Here is a 17,016-nt window from a genome sequence, read left to right on the forward strand (position 1 = left end):
ACAACTGCCAATGCTGGAGAATCTGAGATAACAAGATGTAGAGCTGGATGAAAACAGCAGACTGAGCAGGAAAGCTGATGCTTCAGGTTGAGACCCTTCTTCAGAAATGAAGAATTTCAACCTGAAACATCAGCTTTCTTGCTCCTCTGATGCTGCTTGTGTTCATCCAGCTCTACACCTTTGTTATCACCTATAAATTTCTTGACATCTGTTTTTTACTGTCTAATTTCTGTGCAGCTAGTTTACTGTCTCATTGTACTCAGGTCAACATTTGGTCCATGCTTAACATTATAATAATTGTATGCTTGCTTGTTCTGTACTTCTCCCTGTCAGAAAGAAATACTTGTTATTTACCCTATCAAATACTGTGATTTAGTGTAAATATTTAATTACATGGGTGCACAGATTTGTTTCCTGTTAGTGGATAGGGTGGACCTATTTCCTACAACGTGGACTTGCAGAACAGGGCAGTACAAGCAGAGACTCACTTTTTTAAAAAAAATTTGATGTAAAGTGAAATTCGGTTGTCTAACTTTCTCAGGTGGTATAAACATGATGGACAAAATGACCTCGTGCTATGAATTTATATGCTGCCTGACAAAGTTATTTGGACGATGATTATTCAAACATGTTAGAACTGCATTAATATATTTTCCAGCAACATCACCAGCAAACAGACCAGGTCCACTGACATCATCTTTCTCCCTCCATTATGTTGATTGTAGCTTGTAAATCTAGTGTCAAGATGGACTGACAGCCATTAAAATACTGTTACACCTCACCTGTGTGACATGCTGTAAACTTAAATTCCCAGAGTTTAAAAAATTGATTTTGATAAGTACAAAAAATTCTGTATTACCCGTCTTAGATCCACCTCAACAAAGCAACAAACCAGTTTTCTATACTTTAACTGCTACTGTGGATAATTTTTTATAAGCACTCCATTATTTATTAAAACTATAATCCTGTTTATAACCTCTCCTTCTATACATGTATGGAAAAACAAAGGTTGACAGAATTTGCTGCTCCTTGACTTCCCAGGAGACACAGGATGACTGGTTGACACTTTTTAATTAAATTAGTGACCTTTAAGTCACAGCTACAGCTACATGAAAAGGAAATATTCTTCAGGCTTTGGATGATTTTTCCTGCAGAGCATAAACTCCTCCTTTCCTCAAAGGACAACTGGTTTGACAAAATAATCAGAATCAAGCTGTTCAGCTACCTGGAAGTCAATTACAGTTTTTGGCAGGCCTTTGACATCAATAACTTGTTCACAATCTGAGCAGGTGCTTGTCAATGCAAGCTGTTTACATACACCTTGGCTTAACTGTAAATGAAACTTTGTTCAAGTGGCAGTCAAAGTTGTGTAAGCAGCATTTACAATGAACATCAGGTTGTTTGCTTTTTAAACAGTTTATTTCTCATTCCAATCCACAATCTAAAATACAGAAAAATGAAAAGTTACAATGACTTCTAGAGATGTGGGGGCTACCCTCCCTCATAACAGTACAAGACAGGAAAATCAGTCCATTGCTGGTAGGTTTACCACTCATCCTCCAATAATATAACAAAGGTAACCTAGTTGGTCATATTTAAAAAATTTTATTACAAAATAAAATAAATTCAAGCTTAGTGATCAATGTTACTAGAATGTGAAATTGTTTAAATGTGATCCAGAATTAGTCATTTACTATGTAACAGTGAGAAACCATCTCAGACTCCATCTCTTCATGCTAACTGCTCCTCTGAAGCCAAGTGATTTTAAAAAAGGTCAGGAGTCCTTGGTGTCGCTACTTTCATGGACTTGATTCAGGGTCCCTGCTTCTCGCTTCAGAACAGTCAGCAGTGTCTGTGAACTTTCAAGGATCTGCACAGAAGAATCCACAGCATCATGCATTTAACTACTATAGTTAGAAGTAGAAGACTTAAGAAATTGTAGGTTTCTATGAGATTAAAAGTTACATTAACAGTGTTCATAAATTAGCTGACTGAAATTGATGAGGGGCATTATACTTAAAAGGAACATTGTGTCTTTAAAATATGAGTGTGGATAGCAATCAGGAATAAATAGCTCATTGAAATAAAGTCTAGCAGAATTAAGCACTGAACCCCAAATAGCTGGAGAGGGGCAGTCTGTGATTGGAGCAGCAAGCATAGGAAAGGGGAAAGATGGATCTGGAAAAATAGCTCTATACAATGAGAAGAGTCAAAGTAACTAACTGCATGGGCTTTCATAAATCTCAGGACATACTGAATTTCAGAAGTTATGCATTCATTAGCTAAGGGCTATAGCAAAAGGAGACAGCTGGGAAGCGGATCAGCTTGAGAGGAAGATCAGTTGCAGTGAATAAGTCAAGGACTTGAATAGCATCTGGTTGACAGGCTTTGATTAGGTGGACACTTGGCAGTTTCTGATCTCAGCATCTATCAATGGCCCAGGGCTCTCTAACTCAAAGGCTCACGGTGACTAGAAATACCATCATGTTTAGAAAATTATAGAGAATGTGGAGTGAGATTGAGTATCTAATATTTTCTGACAGGCAGGTTTATAAAAATTGAGATACTCGTCATACAAATGGAATATAGACAATGAATCCCCCACCGTTAGCACTGATTGAATCATGTGGCAGCCTGGAAGTGACATTATAATAATCTAGGTTAATGGATTATGCAAATTCCATTTCGTTCTTGTGTTGTGTGAATTTAATCATCCCTACTCCCTTGTACTGAACTTAAGACTGTCACAAAAATGGGAATAACAGTTTAACTCTGGGATGCACATGATGGTGAATTTGGAGAGGATAGGTACAGTGAGAAGGGAAGCAATGAGAGTGCAAAGAGAAGAACAAGCCTAGCACCGTTCCCATTAAGATGCATACTTGCATGCTCACAATAATCTGGAATGAACTGTGCATTGACAGAGTTGTGAATACCATGTTTACGTCAAACTTCAGTGACTGTATGTGTATGATTTCCCAGGTGAGGAGAGTTTTTAGCTCATCCACCCCTAAGGAAGTCTGGAGGGAATTAAAACTCATGACCATCAAGCCAAGAACAGATGGCAGATGGGAGATCGTCTGAAGAGGCAGGTCATTTTTACAACTTGTGCCCATAACCCTCTGTAGATACAGTACTGCATTCTGAAGCTTCAAGTTACCAACAGGACAATTCTGCTGGCCTGATTCCCAGTTAAGTGTAATTCTTTTTTAAACTTGAATAGTAGTTACGACTGGACCAATAATCTAATGGCTTGAACTAATACATTTGGGGACAAGAGTTCAAACCCCAACATAAATATAGAAGTTAAAATTAATTAAATAAATCTGGAATAAAAAGCTAGTGTCATTAATGGTGTCCAGGTGACCAAGTTAGCGTAGATGAAAGCACCAAATTACAAAGGGATATTGATAGACTAAGTGAATGGGCAAAGCTGTGAAAAGATGGTGTTCAATGTAAGTGTGAGATTGATCCTGTCACGGTCCAAAATGGATAATCAGGGTACTCTCCAGATAGTATGAACGCTAGTACATTGGATGTCAAAAAAAAAAGACTTGGGCTTCTGGTGTATAGTCCATTAGAACAGATGCAGAAAATCAAAAATGTTAATGGAATGCTGGCTTTTATACCACATGATTGGAGTACAAGGATATAGGAGTTATGCTGCAATTCTACAAAACCTTGGTCAGGCCACACTTGGAGTTCTGTGAGCAGATTTGGACACCACACCTTAGAAAGAACATATTGGTCTTGGAGGGATTACACTAGCCTCTCCATCTCCCAATCACACAAAAGGAGTCCAAGTCAGATTAGCATTTGCAGAGGACTAAAGAATCAGGAATCACAGATCCACCAAGCCAGGTGCAGGTGAGAACAAAGCCTAAATCGGAATTCTGTTATTCCAAAAGTCAGAAATAGATATATGAAAAGCAAGACAGAAAAAAAGTAAACAAAATAAGAGTAGGGAAATAATAATGGGGAAAATCAGGAAAATGGGAGGAGTTGAATAAATACTTAATGGCAATCTTCATGCTAGAGGATGCTCATAACATTCCAAATTGACTAAAAAACCATTCACAGGCTAAGAGTGAATAAACAATAGCTACTGGAAAGTACGAAAGAAATTAATAGGTTAAAAGACCCATAAGGCCCCAGGATTTTTAAGGATTTAGCTTCAGAAATTGTGGATGCACTGGTAATATTCCAGCAATTCTTAGATTCTGGATGATTAGAAAACTCCCAATGCAATACCCTTTATACAAAAATGGTATAAGACAAAAAAAAAAAACAGGTGACTATGGCTTAACATCCACCATTGGGAAAATGTCAGGAGTCTACTCTAAATGATTTAACACCCGAGCATTTAGAAACACAAACCAATCAGAGTTAGCATAGCTTTGTGAATAGGCAACACACCTGACAAATTTATTAGAATTTTAAATCGGAAGCAGTATTGATAAATGAGAACCAGTAAATGTATTTGACCTTGCAAAAGAATTTTGGAGGAGCATTTTCAGGATGGCAACCTGTAAACTAGTGGAGTGCTGCAGAATTGAGTGCTGGGACCACAATTATTTACAATATTAATTAAATGACTCGGATGAAAGAAGGGAATGCGTTGTTGCCAGCTTTGAGGATAACAAAAGTAAGTGGGAAGGCAAGGGATGAAGATGATATCAAGAGTCTACAGAAGATATAGACAGGCTAAGTAAGTGGGTTAAAACTTGGCAAATGGAATATCATGTGGGAAAATCTGAGGTTATGGTCTGTAGTAGGATTTGAGGAGCTGAAAGTTATTTAAATGGAGAATGACTGCACAAACCTACAGAGGAATGGCATCTGATGATCTTCTGGACATGGATAATGGTCGTATGGGAGGCAAGGACAAGAGGAACTCTATTGCTGTTGCGGGAGGAAAGAGAAGGGGTGAGGGCGAAAGTGCCAGAGATGGGTCGGACTGTTACAGGCCCTGTTGACAATGGTGCTGGGGAGTCCTTGGTTGAGGAAGAAGGTGGACATTTCAGAGGCTTCCTTGTTAAAGTTGGCCTCATCTGAACATATGTGAGATGGAGGAACTGGGAGGATGGGATGGTGTCTTTACAGGAAGCAGGGTGAGCGTGTATAGTCTGGACTGTACAGACTCACATCCTCTCAGTTACTCCGTCTGTCGCAAATGTTCAGGTGAGGCCAACTTTGACAAAGGAGCCTCGAAACGTCCACTTTCTTCCTCAACCAAGGACTCCCCAGCACCATTGTCAACAGGGCCTGTAACCAGTCCGACCCAACTCCCGCACTTCCGCCCTCACCCGTTCTCTTCCCTCCTGCAACAGCAATAGGGTTCCCCTCATCCTTACTAGCAGCCTACCAGCATCCACATCCAAAAGATCATCAGACACAAATTTATGCTACCTCCAGCGAGATATTCCACCTGTCCCGCCCCTTGTCCATCTTCCTCAGGGACACCCTGGTCCACTCTTCCTTCATGTCCCAACACCCCTGACGCAACACCTTCCCCTGCACCTGGTGCAGGTGCAACACCTGCCCATTCACCTCCTTCCACCTCACTATCCCAGGACACAATCATACTTTCCAGGTGAAGCAGCATTTCACCTGCGCTTCCTAGAACCTAGTCTACTGCATTCGCTACTAATAATGTGGTCTCCTTTACATGGGCAAAACAAAGCATAGACTGGGTGACCGCTTCATAGAACATCTACATTGTGCTCGCAAAAAAGATCTTGAGCTATTTGTTGCCTGCCACTTTAACACACCATCCTGTTCCCTGGCCAACATCTGTATCTGGCTTGCTATAGAGCTCAATCCAAGCCGGAAGAACAACACCTCATTTTCCACTTGGGGATCCTGCAGCCCTCTGGGCTCTATATAGAGTTAAATAATTTTAGGCCTTAAGCTCTCCCATGTCCCAGACTCCCTACCCCACCCCCCAGGCCTTTTTATTACATAGCCTGCCATTACACACTACCTATTGTTAGTCACTAACAGTCCCCATTAACAACTATTCACCCTCTTAGTTAGATAGTTATCAACTCCTTTGACTGTTCAACTGTTCTTCTCTCTCTTTGGGCTCTATCCCATCCTAACCTCCCTATCTATCCTATCTACTCCCTACCCCATCTCTCTCCCTATTTTCTGCACATAAACTGACAGTTTCCCAACTACCATCAGTTGAGGAAGGGTCACTGGACCCGAAACATTAACTTGATTTTTTTTCTTCACAGATGCTGCCAAACCTGCTGAGATTCCAACAACTTCTGTTTTTGTTCCCGATTTACAACATCCGCAGTTCTTTCAGTTTTAAAATGGAACGTTGGCCTTTATTTCAAACGGAAAGGAGTATAATAGTAGGGAGGTCTTGCTAAAAGTGTGAGGCACTATTCAGAACACACCTGGAAAACTGAATAGTATTTAGCAGCCCCCCCCCACCCCCTGCCTTAGGGAAAGATACTGGCATTGAAGGCAGTCTAAGTAAGGTTCCCTAGATTGTTTTTGGATATGGAGAAACCTTATGAGAAATGGCTGAGTAGGACAGGTATGTATTCATGGATTTTACGAGAATGACAGACAAGCTAATTCAAATACAAGATTCTTAGGGGATTGACTGCATTAGTGCTAAGAGTTTCCTTCCCAGTCTAGGACTAGAGGCATAATCATAGCCAGAGTTCGTGGTCAGTCACTTAACACACAGGATTTTTTTTCTCTCCGTGAATCTGTGGAATTCTTTACCAAGGAGGGGCCTTAAGCTACATCATTAAGGACATTCAAGACCGAGATGGGCAGATTTTTAATTAGTAAGAAGTAGTATCATGGGAAAGGCAGAATGGAGTTGAGGATTATCAGATCAGCTATGATCTCATTGAATGGTGGAACAGTCTTGGTGGGTTGAATGGCCCACTTTTGATCCTGTTTCTGGAAGTTTGCTAAATGGCAGAAATTTCTCATTTCTTGGAGAATATTTGTCCAGCCTCGGTCAGCTTTCAGGGACAGTTTACATGAATCTTTAGGGAAAATTCAATCTAATGGATGCATCTTCTTGTGTGACCTTCTTACTAACCTTCATATAAGCAGCTTCAGTCTCTGCAATAGTTCTATCAAATTCATTTCGGGTTGCCATTTTGCGTGCCAGACTCTCGTTGACTTTGGCAAGTTTCTCTGTCAAAATGCGAATATCATTCTGCAACTTGTTCTTCTCTTCCTCTTCTTGTAGGATTTGTTGGTTCAGCTCTTCCCGTTTTGTACACAAATCCTCAATACCTGGAATAATGAAATGCCGTCAGAACAAAAAATATAAAACACCGTTTTATTCATGTGGACATGTATTAAGGGAAATAGTACAATATTGACAGGCAGTTCAGTCACAATCTAACTCAATAGCAGGACAAGCTCAAAGCGCTAAATGGCCACCTTCTGCAAACTGTCCCAGACTTTGTAGAAAGCTAGGGAAGTGACTGCTGGGCCTTTGTGAGTTACTTGTATCATCGATAACCATGAGTGAGCTGCTGGAAGACTGGAGGATAGCTAATGTGATGCCATTATTTAAGAAAGGTGGGAGAAAAAGGCAGGGAACTTGAGACCAGTGAGCTTGACATCAAATGGGTAAATTGGACAGGATTCTGAGGGATAACATTTACATGTTTCTGGAAAGGCATGGACTGATTAGGGATAGTCAACATGGCTTTATGCTTGAGAAATTGTGTCTCACTAACTTGACAAAGAAGATTGATGAAGGTATGGTGGTGGCAAATGGAGCTAGTTTAATTTTGGATATCTGATCAGAATTGTCAAGTTGGCCTGAAAAGTCTGTTTCCGTGCTGGACAACTGTATGACTGTGTTATATTGTTCTACATTTTAGTTAGCTTTCAGGGGATGAAATTTCTATTGGTGCCAAAATGAACACACAGCCAGTTAATAATAAACAAGCTGGTGAACTTGAATGGAGGCACAAGCAATAAGACCAAGCTACCCTAGATGATGAATCAACCCTCATCTTCCGTTTCTCAGGTTGGTCAACGAGAAGAACTTCCTGACTCCTTTCAGAATGAGTGCACTGCTCTGAATGGTCAATAGGACTTGTTGTTTGATACAGCTCGCCAGTCAATGGGACGTGCGGCCTACAATCCTGCTTCGCGCTGGCACAAAGATTCACTTTTGGGATGTCTGAACAGTCTAATTCAGCATCACATGTTCGTCAGGGAAAAAGATGGAGTCAACAAGGAAGGTGAACAATAGCTTTGATGTTCCCAATATTTCATTAGAAGTAACGTTGTTCATCCAGTACCCGATGATTGGCAGTCAGCTTGTCAAATCAGGAAGAGAGCAGGGGATGACAGGTGGTGCTACGGCAGAGCGGTGTGTCATCTATCAATTACTCAAAGTTCTCAAAATACAGATTTAAATTATTGTAACATTTAAAAATCAAAAAGCGAAGGTGGTACAATTAGGCAGTCTATCATTCTCCACATCCTCCGCACCCCTCAAAGCCCTGCACTCCAGTTCCAAAACTCGAACACAGCTATCCGTTCAGTCCTTTACAACACAACCTCACATGCTCCGCTTCCTACCATTCCTCATTCCACTTTAGATTCTCCTATTCAGAAGTCATCCTCTCCAGGGCCACCACCGTCCCCATCCCGCAGTCTCCCTCCTCTTAACTCTCCCCATCACCCTGGGTCCACTCCCTCTCTGTCCCATGCAACCCCCATACCTTTCTACTCACTCCACAGGAACATCTCCTCTCCCTTATCCCACATACCCCAGTTCTCTGAACCCTACACTTTCTCTCCCCGAGATTTCGTCTCCCCTTCCTCTGCAACTCCCCAAAATCATTCACCTTCCGAACCCTCGCCACCCTTCCCCCGAGCTCTCTGGCTCCCTCCTCTCCTTTGCCCAGGTCCCCCACTGCAAACCTCCCCAAGGTTCCTGATGCCATTCCCGCACCCACCTGGCAACTCGATCCCACCAGTACCCCAGCACCTTGCCTCCCCTGGCTCCCACTCACATTTCACCAGCTCGTTGTTGTAGCTCTGTAGCGCGGCCCCTTGCTGGGACATGGTAACTTTCCTGGTTTCCCAAGTAACAGGAGAAACCGCTCAAATCTGCCAGACGTCATCATTTTGAGACAGAAGGTAGATCCGATGACCAATTCCCTGCGACAGCTTGCTGTCATGGCAACATCTAATTTATTAATTTCCCTTCCCGTGAAATCCGCATCCGTTTAGTTCTAGAATGTAACTAAGAAAGGAAATAATTGTTGTAACTTTTTTTTAAAAAAGAGTTCATCGGGACAAAACTGGGGAACTACTTCATTTACACACACACAGCCCGCTGTGCACGAGCCTCAGTACTACAGACCGGTGATTTCTGCGCAAGCGCATTGCCCCGCGCTAAGAGCCATGGCGGCGCTGGAAGCTTCTAGTTCGTGTGGCCTCAGCCTGTCATCTGCCTGGAGCAGACTGAGCTCTGGTCTGGTCCCCCTTTCTGCACTCGGTCTGGTCAGTGCGGACTCTTGTTCTTAGTTCCTGTTTAACTATCATAAGGAGACTTTCGTGGGTAGGAGGGAATCTGCTTTGGGTAAGAGGGTTCCTCCTGGATCAGGGGCCGGTCCCCTCCTCGGCCTCTCGGCTCAGACCAAGTGCAGTTTTTGGCCTTTTGGCTAAGATCACTTGGCGGCGATCACGTGCTGGGGCTTTTGCCTCAGTGACGGGAACATTTGTGTGGGATCAACAACTTAAATACCCCCCCCCCCCCACTTCTGGATCAGGGACTGGTGGGGCTGGTGCCTCTCTGGATCGGGGACTGGTGCCCCTCTGGAGCGGAGGCTGGCGGGCATGGTGCCCTTCTGGATACTGGGTGGTACAGTTCAGCAATAGCTGGGTTCACTGGTCTTGCTGATTGGTAGATCTGGGGTTTGGAGTTTAGGTCTGTATGAAACAGTCCCATGGCTACACACTGTCTGATCAACAGGACAAAGCCACAACTCTTTCCTAATCTGCTTAGCATCCTCTGTTCCATCAGTTTCCCTCCTGGGCTAACCTCATCCATATTGTTCACCTTCTGTCCCTCCCTTTCCTGCCCCTCTTCCTCCTCCTTTGACCTGATTGGTAGCAACACCTCCTTTATCTTATAAGCTGAGAGTTGTCCCTTCTAAGGTGACACTAATATATTTGTTAAGATGCACTTGCTGCAAAATGCAGTGTATTTCTCTCGGTGTAGCTGTTATGAAGATATTTGCTTATGTTGATTTAGAAGTTTCTGTATTTTAAGATTCAAATAACAATGATAGCAGTGCCATTTTAATTACATCAAGCTGAAGTGGTTCTAATGGTGGAAAGTGTAGAGGAGAAATGACAATATGAGTTTTTGTGTTTAAATGTGTTTCTTTTTAGGAAACGTCTAGGTTGGTGAGTGGGAGTGAGCTTGAGGATGATCTGCACGCTGCACTGGAAACTTTACGGCAGTATGGTTTGCAATCAGTAGCACTGGAATGGTTTATGGAGATGTTACAGGTCGATCTTCAGAAGAACATTGCAGCAGAGTTCTGGGACTTTCTCACACAAAGAGAGAACATGGTGACAGAACAACAGCGCTCAAAGCTCCTGTATGATGCCTTCTGTATGCTAGATCAAAGGCTAACACCCTACTTGTGCAGTCTGAAATATTTGGAGACTTGGATTGAGGCAGGTCTGATTACCAGTGTAGGACCTGGAACACTGAAAGACAAGGTCTACACAATGGTTAAAGCTGTGTTATTCTTCTCAACTGTACAACCCTTTCAGGAGATTATACATGAATTTTACACTCGTGCTTTCAGCATCTATGTGCACCAAGACAAGACCCTACAGAATGGAGATAGCATGAGTGAAGATGAAGATGAGAATGCAGCAGATGATATGGAACAGCTGAGCTGTGCTGGCTGTAATGCAGTGAAAGAGCAGTGCTGGTGTACCACTGCTGTGGAACAGTTTGCAAAAGTCAATCATGTATTGTAAGTATCAATCCTTTGTCTATAATTTTAGCAGTTTGCACAATCGCACCTTCCCACCTAAAAAAAATTCATGGTCATTTGATAATTGGCATTCTATTTTGGTGTTGCAGAAAGAAAATCATTTGAGCAAATTGTGCAGAGTTCATATAATAACTGTAAAGGAGCTTTCGGTAGATTACAAAACCTCGTGGTTTATGTGCTGTTTGGGAGATTTTCTGCTAATGAACACTTAAAGATACAGGACTTGTACACTTAATGGTAAAGTCCTTGGGAGTGTTGGTAACAACGAGTTCTTAGAGTACACGTTCATAGTTCCTTGAAGGTGGAGTTACAGGTAAATAAGATAATCAAGAAGACATTTGGTATGCTTGCCTTCATTGGTCCATGCATTGAGTATACGAGATGGGAGGCCATGTTGTAGGACATTTGATTCAGCTACATTTGGAGTATTGCTTGCAGTTCTGATTTCCTTGCTATAGGAAGGATACTGTGAAACTTGAAAGGGTTAAGAAAAGATTTATGAGGATGTTGCCAAGGTTGGCTGACTAGGTTGGGGTTATTTTCCCTGGACTGTCAGAGGCTGAGTGGTGACGTTATGGACATTTATAAAATCATGAATAGGGTAAATAGGCAAGGTCTTTTCCCCAGGGTTGGGGAGGCAAAAACTAGAGGGCATAGGTTTAAGGTGAGAGGGGCAAGATTTAAATGGGACCTAAGGGGAAACTTTTTCATACGGAGGGTGGTGCGTGTATGAAATGATGGAGGAGGTGGGTACAGTTACAACATTTAAAAGGCATCTGGATGGATATGTGGGATTTAGAGGGATATGGGCCAAATGCTGACAAATGGGACTAGAGTTATTTAGGATATCTGGTTGGCGTGGACAAGTTAGACCAAGGTGTCTGTTTCCGTGCTTTAAGTCTCTATGTCTGTATAACTCTATGACAGGAAAATTCTTTACCCAATCACCTCAGTCTTTCCCAGGATCTTGAATTTAGTGCTTTTCTCCCCCCTTAGGTTTGTCTGGTAGATCTCCTATTACCTGGTCTTTGTCAGTGTTACAGTTAGGAAGAGTGTGCCAATACACAAGCCTCTGTGTTCCACAATCTGTCAGAAATGTGTAAAAACTCAAGTAAACCATCAATATGATCGATTTGCTTGTGACTGATATTCAGAACAAAATCAATTTACATACAATTAATTTTCATTTAATGAAACCTATTTTATTGTAAACGCTCATTCTTTAACAAAAGGCAGAGAACAAAGTAAGGAATACTAATCAACTATATGACAAACTATACCCCAATAAAATTTATAGAACATAGAACATTACAGCACAGTACAGGCCCTTCGGCCCTCGATGTTGTGCCGACCTGTCATACCGATCTCAAGCCCATCTAACCTACACTATTCCATGTACGTCCATATGCTTATCCAATGACGACTTAAGTGTACCTAAAGTTGGCGATTCTACTACTGTTGCAGGCAAAGCGTTCCATTCCCTTACTACTCTCTGAGTAAAGAAACTACCTCTGACATCTGTCCTATATCTTTCACCCCTCAATTTAAAGCTATGCCCCCTCGTGCTCGCCGTCACAACCTAGGAAAAAGGCTCTCCCTATCCACCCTAACCCTCTGATTATTTTATATGTCTCAATTAAGTCACCCCTCAACCTTCTTCTCTCTAATGAAAACAGCCTCAAGTCCCTCAGCCTTTCCTCGTATGACCTTCCCTCCATACCAGGCAACATCCTAGTAAATTTCCTCTGCACCCTTTCCAAAGCTTGCACATCCTTCTTATAATGCGGTGACCAGAACTGTACACAATACTCCAAGTGCGGCCGCACCTTATGTATGAACAAAGAACAAAGAAAATTTACAGCACAGCAACAGGCTCTTCGGCCCTCCAAGCCTGTGCCGAACGAGATCCTCTGTCTAACCTGTCATCTATTTTCTAAGGATCTGTGATCATTTGCTCCCTGTCCATCCATGTACCTGTCCAGATATATCTTAAAAGATGCTAACGTGTCTGCATCTACCACCTCCGCTGGCAACGCGTTCCAGGCAGCCACCACCCTCTGCCTAAAGAGCTTTCCACGCATATCTCCCTTAAACTTTCCTCCTCTTACTTTGAACTCATGACCCCTAGTAATTGAGTCCCCTACTCTGGGAAAAAGTTTCTTGCTATCCACCCTGTCTATACCCCTCATGATTTTGTAGACCTCATTCAGGTTCCCCCCCCAGTCTCCGTCTTTCTAATAAAAATAATCCTAATCTACTCATCCTCTCTTCATACCCTCCATACCAGGCAACATCCTGGTGAACGTCCTCTGCACCCTCTGCAAAGCATCCACATCCTTTTGGTAATGTGGTGACCAGAACTGTACACAGTACCCTAAATGTGGCCGAACTAAAGTCTTATATAACTGTAACATGACCTGCCAACTCTTGTACTCGATACCCCATCCGGTGAAGGAAAACATGCCGTATGCCTTCTTGACCACCCTATTGACCTGCGTTGTCACCTTCAGGGAACAATGGACCTGAACACCCAGATCTCTCTGTTCATCAATTTTCCCTAGGACTTCTCCATTTACTGTATAGTTTGCTCTTGAATTAGATCTTCCAAAATGCATCACCTCGCACTTGCCCAGATTGAACTCCATCTGCCTAACTCTCCAGTCTATCTATATTCTGCTGTAATCTCTGATATCTGTAATCTCTGTATGGAAGAATATAGATGGGAAAACAAAATTCTGAGGGTCAGAAGTCCCAACCTCAAGGTGAAGAATTAATTCTCAGTTCTTTTGGTTTTACCACAGGTGCCTGTAAGTTCTTCAATTCACTAGTTGACCAGGTTGACCTGAGCGTTTTAACATAGAATAGTGCAGCATAGGAATAGGCCCTTTCGCCGACAGTTTTTTGCTGAACATGACGCCAAGTTAAACTAACCCCTCCATTTTTTGCATATTCATGTGCTTACCTAAAAGTCTCTTAAACACTCATTTCACAACTGACCCCACCACCACCTTTGGCAGCATGTTCCAGTCCCCTACCGCAGTCTGTGTAAAAAAAAAAAAAATTGCCCCTCACATCTCCTTTGAACTTTCCCCCTCTCAGCTTAAATACATGCCCCCAAGTACTAGACACTTCAACTCTAGCAAAAAGATTCTGACCATCAACCCTATCTATGCTTTTCACATATTAACAGAATTCTATTAAGTCTCCCCTCAGCTTCTGCCGTCTCAGAGAAAGCAGTTGGGTTTTTCTAATCTCTCTATATGCTCTTACTGTCTAATCCAGGCAGTATCCTGATAAACCTCTTCTGTGCCCTCTCCAAAGCCACCACATCTTTCTTGTAATATGACAAGCAGAATTAATGCAATACTCTAAATGTGGCCTAACCAAAGTCTTATAAAGCTGCAGCATGACATCCCAACTCTTGTACTGAATTCCCCAACCAATAAAAGCAAGCATGCCGTATGCTTTCTTTACAACACCGTCAACTTGCATGGTCACTTTCAGGGAGCTCTAGGACATCGTGTCAGCTCCAGGACATCTCTGCAGGAGCTCCTCAGGGCAGTGTCCTCGGCCCAACCATCTTCAGCTGCTTCATCAATGACCTTCCCTCCATCATAAGGTCAGAAGTGGGGGTGTTTGCCAATGATTTCACAATGTTCAGCACCATTCGTGACTCTCAGATACTGAAGCAGTCCATGTTCACGTGCAACAACATCTGGACAATATCCAGGCTTGGGCTGACAAGTGGCAAGTGACACAAAGGTAACAGGCTATGACCATCACCAATAAGAGACAATCTAACCACTGCCCCTTGATATTCAATGATGTTACTATCACTGAATCCCCAACAATCAACATTTTGGGGGCTACCATTGACCAGAAACTCAGCTGTACACACCACATTGACAGAGTGGCTGCAAGAGCAGGCCAGAAGCTGGGAATACTGCAGCGAGTAACTCACTTCCTGACTCCTCAAAGCCTGTCCATCACCTACACGGCACAAATCAGAAGTTTGATGGAATACTCTCCACTTGCCTGGAGCAGCCCTAACAACACTCAAAAAGCTTAACACCATCCAAGGCAAAGCAGTCCACTTGATTGGCACTACATCCACAAGCATTCACTTCTTCCACCATTGACGCTTACTAGCAGCAGTGTGTACAAGATGCACTGCAGAAATTCACCAAAGATTCTCAGACAGCATCTTCCAAACCCACAACCACTTCCATGTAGAAGGACAAGGACAGCAGACATATGGGAACGCCACCACCTCCAAGTTCCCCTCCAAGTCACTCATCATCCTGACTTGGAAATATATCACCGTTTCTTCACTGTTGTTGGGACAAAATCCTGAAATTCCCTCCCTAATTGCATTGTGGGACAACCCACAGCAGGAGGACTGCAACAATTCAAGAAGGCAGCTCACGACCGCCTTCTCAAGGGCAACTAGTGATGGGCAAGAAATGCTGGCCAGCCAGCAACGCCCACATCTCAGAAGTGAACAAAAAAAAGGAACCCCAAGATCCCTCTGTACATCAGTGCAGTTCAGTGTCTGGCCATTAACTGTGCACTTTTCTTTAACAAGGTGCAGCACCTCACACTTGCATGGATTAAACTTCATCTGCCATTTCTGCAACTGATCTATGTCTTGCTGTATCTTTTGACAAGCTTCTACACTATCCACAACTCCACTGATCTCTGTATCGTCTGCAGATTTACTGACCCAACCTTCTACATTTTCATCCAAGTCATTTATGTATATCACAAACAACAAAGTTCCGGTATATATCCCTATGGACCACCAATAGTCACAGACCTCCAACCAGAAGAACACCCTTGCACACCACCACTTTTTCTTGTATTAAATTCTTCTTTTCTTTTAAGCTTTCTTGATTTTTTTTTTTATTTTGTCTTCTCACTCACACAGAGAGAAAGGAGAAAGATGTTTTCTGCATGCTGGCTCAGTATAATACTGGCTGTGCTGCTCCCACTGGTCTGTAACAGACTGCAGTATGACCAATCTGAGGGTTGTTGTCAGGTAGTTTTTCCTTGACTGAAAACCCCTGGTGCTGGCTCTGACTCAATATACTGGTCTAAAGGCTTCAAAAGCAACAGCACCTTCACAGCTAAAAATGTGCATCATCTGATATATCAAGTGGCAATTCTTTCTTGCTATTTTAGCTGTATGGTAATGTCTGACTCCCATTCCCGTTTATAGTTCAAAAAGGGAAAATGTGTGGCCCCTTACGTGAGTGGTCAGGAGACAGATGTGAGAACTTCCCTGGGTAATGCATTCCTTCTAATATTCCACTCCTCATTATTGCTTAGCGACGTGTTTGGTGTCTTTCTAAGATTGGAAATTCCAGTATATACGGTGAATGTGCTACCAATTCTAAAACTACATTCCAAACATCACCTCCAAGCAATAATAGCTATATCTACATAGAAACTTTTAAAAGTCTCAGGGTTCTTCACAGGGAAATAACAACAAAATAAAATACCAGGTCACAAATGGAGGTGTTAAGGCAGATGATCAAAAATTTCCTCCAAAGGTAGATTTCAAGGGATATTCTTAAGGAAGAAAACAGTATAAAAAAGAAATGGAGAGATTTAAGGATGGAATTTGTGGAAAACAACCCAGGCAACTCATGGCATAGCTGCCAATGGTGGAGCAATTTAAAAGTGATCAAAGTGGTCAGAATCAGTGAATATCTCTGGATTTAGGGCTGGAGGAGGTTACAGGGTTGGAGAGGGACAAAGTTATGGAGGAAGTTGCAAACAAGAAGTGAATTTTAAAATCTTAGGCACTACTGTAGGTCAGTGGAAGTAGGTGAATGGAATCTTGTGCAAGATAGGAGATGGGCAACAGCGTTTCAGATGAGTTCTTGTTTACTGAGGGTAGAATAAGAGAAGCTATGGTTTAGTACTGTTGTCACTGCAGTAGTAATCCAGGGGTCCAGGCTAATGTTCTGTTATGTGGTGAAGCTGTGAA

At 42.5% G+C, this 17,016-nt stretch overlaps 2 protein-coding genes across 3 annotated transcripts in view; one reads left to right on the top strand and one right to left on the bottom strand.

The window, feature by feature from the left end:
• Positions 1 to 1,397: 1,397 nt before the first annotated feature.
• Positions 1,398 to 9,130, bottom strand: ssna1 (Sjogren syndrome nuclear autoantigen 1). Of its 2 annotated transcripts, none has more exons than XM_048559122.1 (3): positions 9,018 to 9,130; positions 7,073 to 7,272; positions 1,398 to 1,870 (listed from the first exon to the last, which is right to left on the bottom strand). In XM_048559122.1, the coding sequence occupies exons 1-3, from the start codon at positions 9,067 to 9,069 to the stop codon at positions 1,775 to 1,777; spliced, it is 348 nt and encodes a 115-aa protein (XP_048415079.1). In that variant the 5' UTR covers positions 9,070 to 9,130; the 3' UTR covers positions 1,398 to 1,774. The 2 variants fall into 2 exon arrangements, with proteins under 2 accessions (XP_048415079.1, XP_059494234.1); XM_059638251.1 differs by having other exon boundaries at positions 8,961 to 9,119.
• A 266-nt stretch (positions 9,131 to 9,396) lies between these two features.
• The window catches only part of anapc2 (anaphase promoting complex subunit 2), a 57,945-nt gene continuing 50,325 nt past the window's right edge, over positions 9,397 to 17,016 (top strand). The window contains exons 1-2 of the mRNA XM_048559243.2: positions 9,397 to 9,510; positions 10,405 to 11,003. Coding sequence (XP_048415200.1) covers positions 9,412 to 9,510; positions 10,405 to 11,003 — 698 coding nt within the window. The 5' untranslated portion in view covers positions 9,397 to 9,411. The remainder of the gene's footprint in view (positions 9,511 to 10,404; positions 11,004 to 17,016) is intronic.

Source organism: Stegostoma tigrinum, chromosome 29 (assembly GCF_030684315.1).
Source record: "Stegostoma tigrinum isolate sSteTig4 chromosome 29, sSteTig4.hap1, whole genome shotgun sequence".
Classification (NCBI taxonomy): domain Eukaryota; kingdom Metazoa; phylum Chordata; class Chondrichthyes; order Orectolobiformes; family Stegostomatidae; genus Stegostoma; species Stegostoma tigrinum.

Bases quoted from the DNA above. Each gene is read 5' to 3' on its own strand.
- ssna1 (XM_059638251.1), bottom strand. From the start codon at position 9,069: ATGTCCCAGCAAGGGGCCGCGCTACAGAGCTACAACAACGAGCTGGTG. The intron at 7,273-8,960 runs GTGGGTGCGGGA...TCATTATTCCAG, and splicing joins TGGTGGGATCGAGTTGCCAG to GTATTGAGGATTTGTGTACA. The intron at 1,871-7,072 runs GTTAGTAAGAAG...TCTTCTGTGCAG, and splicing joins CTGAAGCTGCTTATATGAAG to ATCCTTGAAAGTTCACAGAC.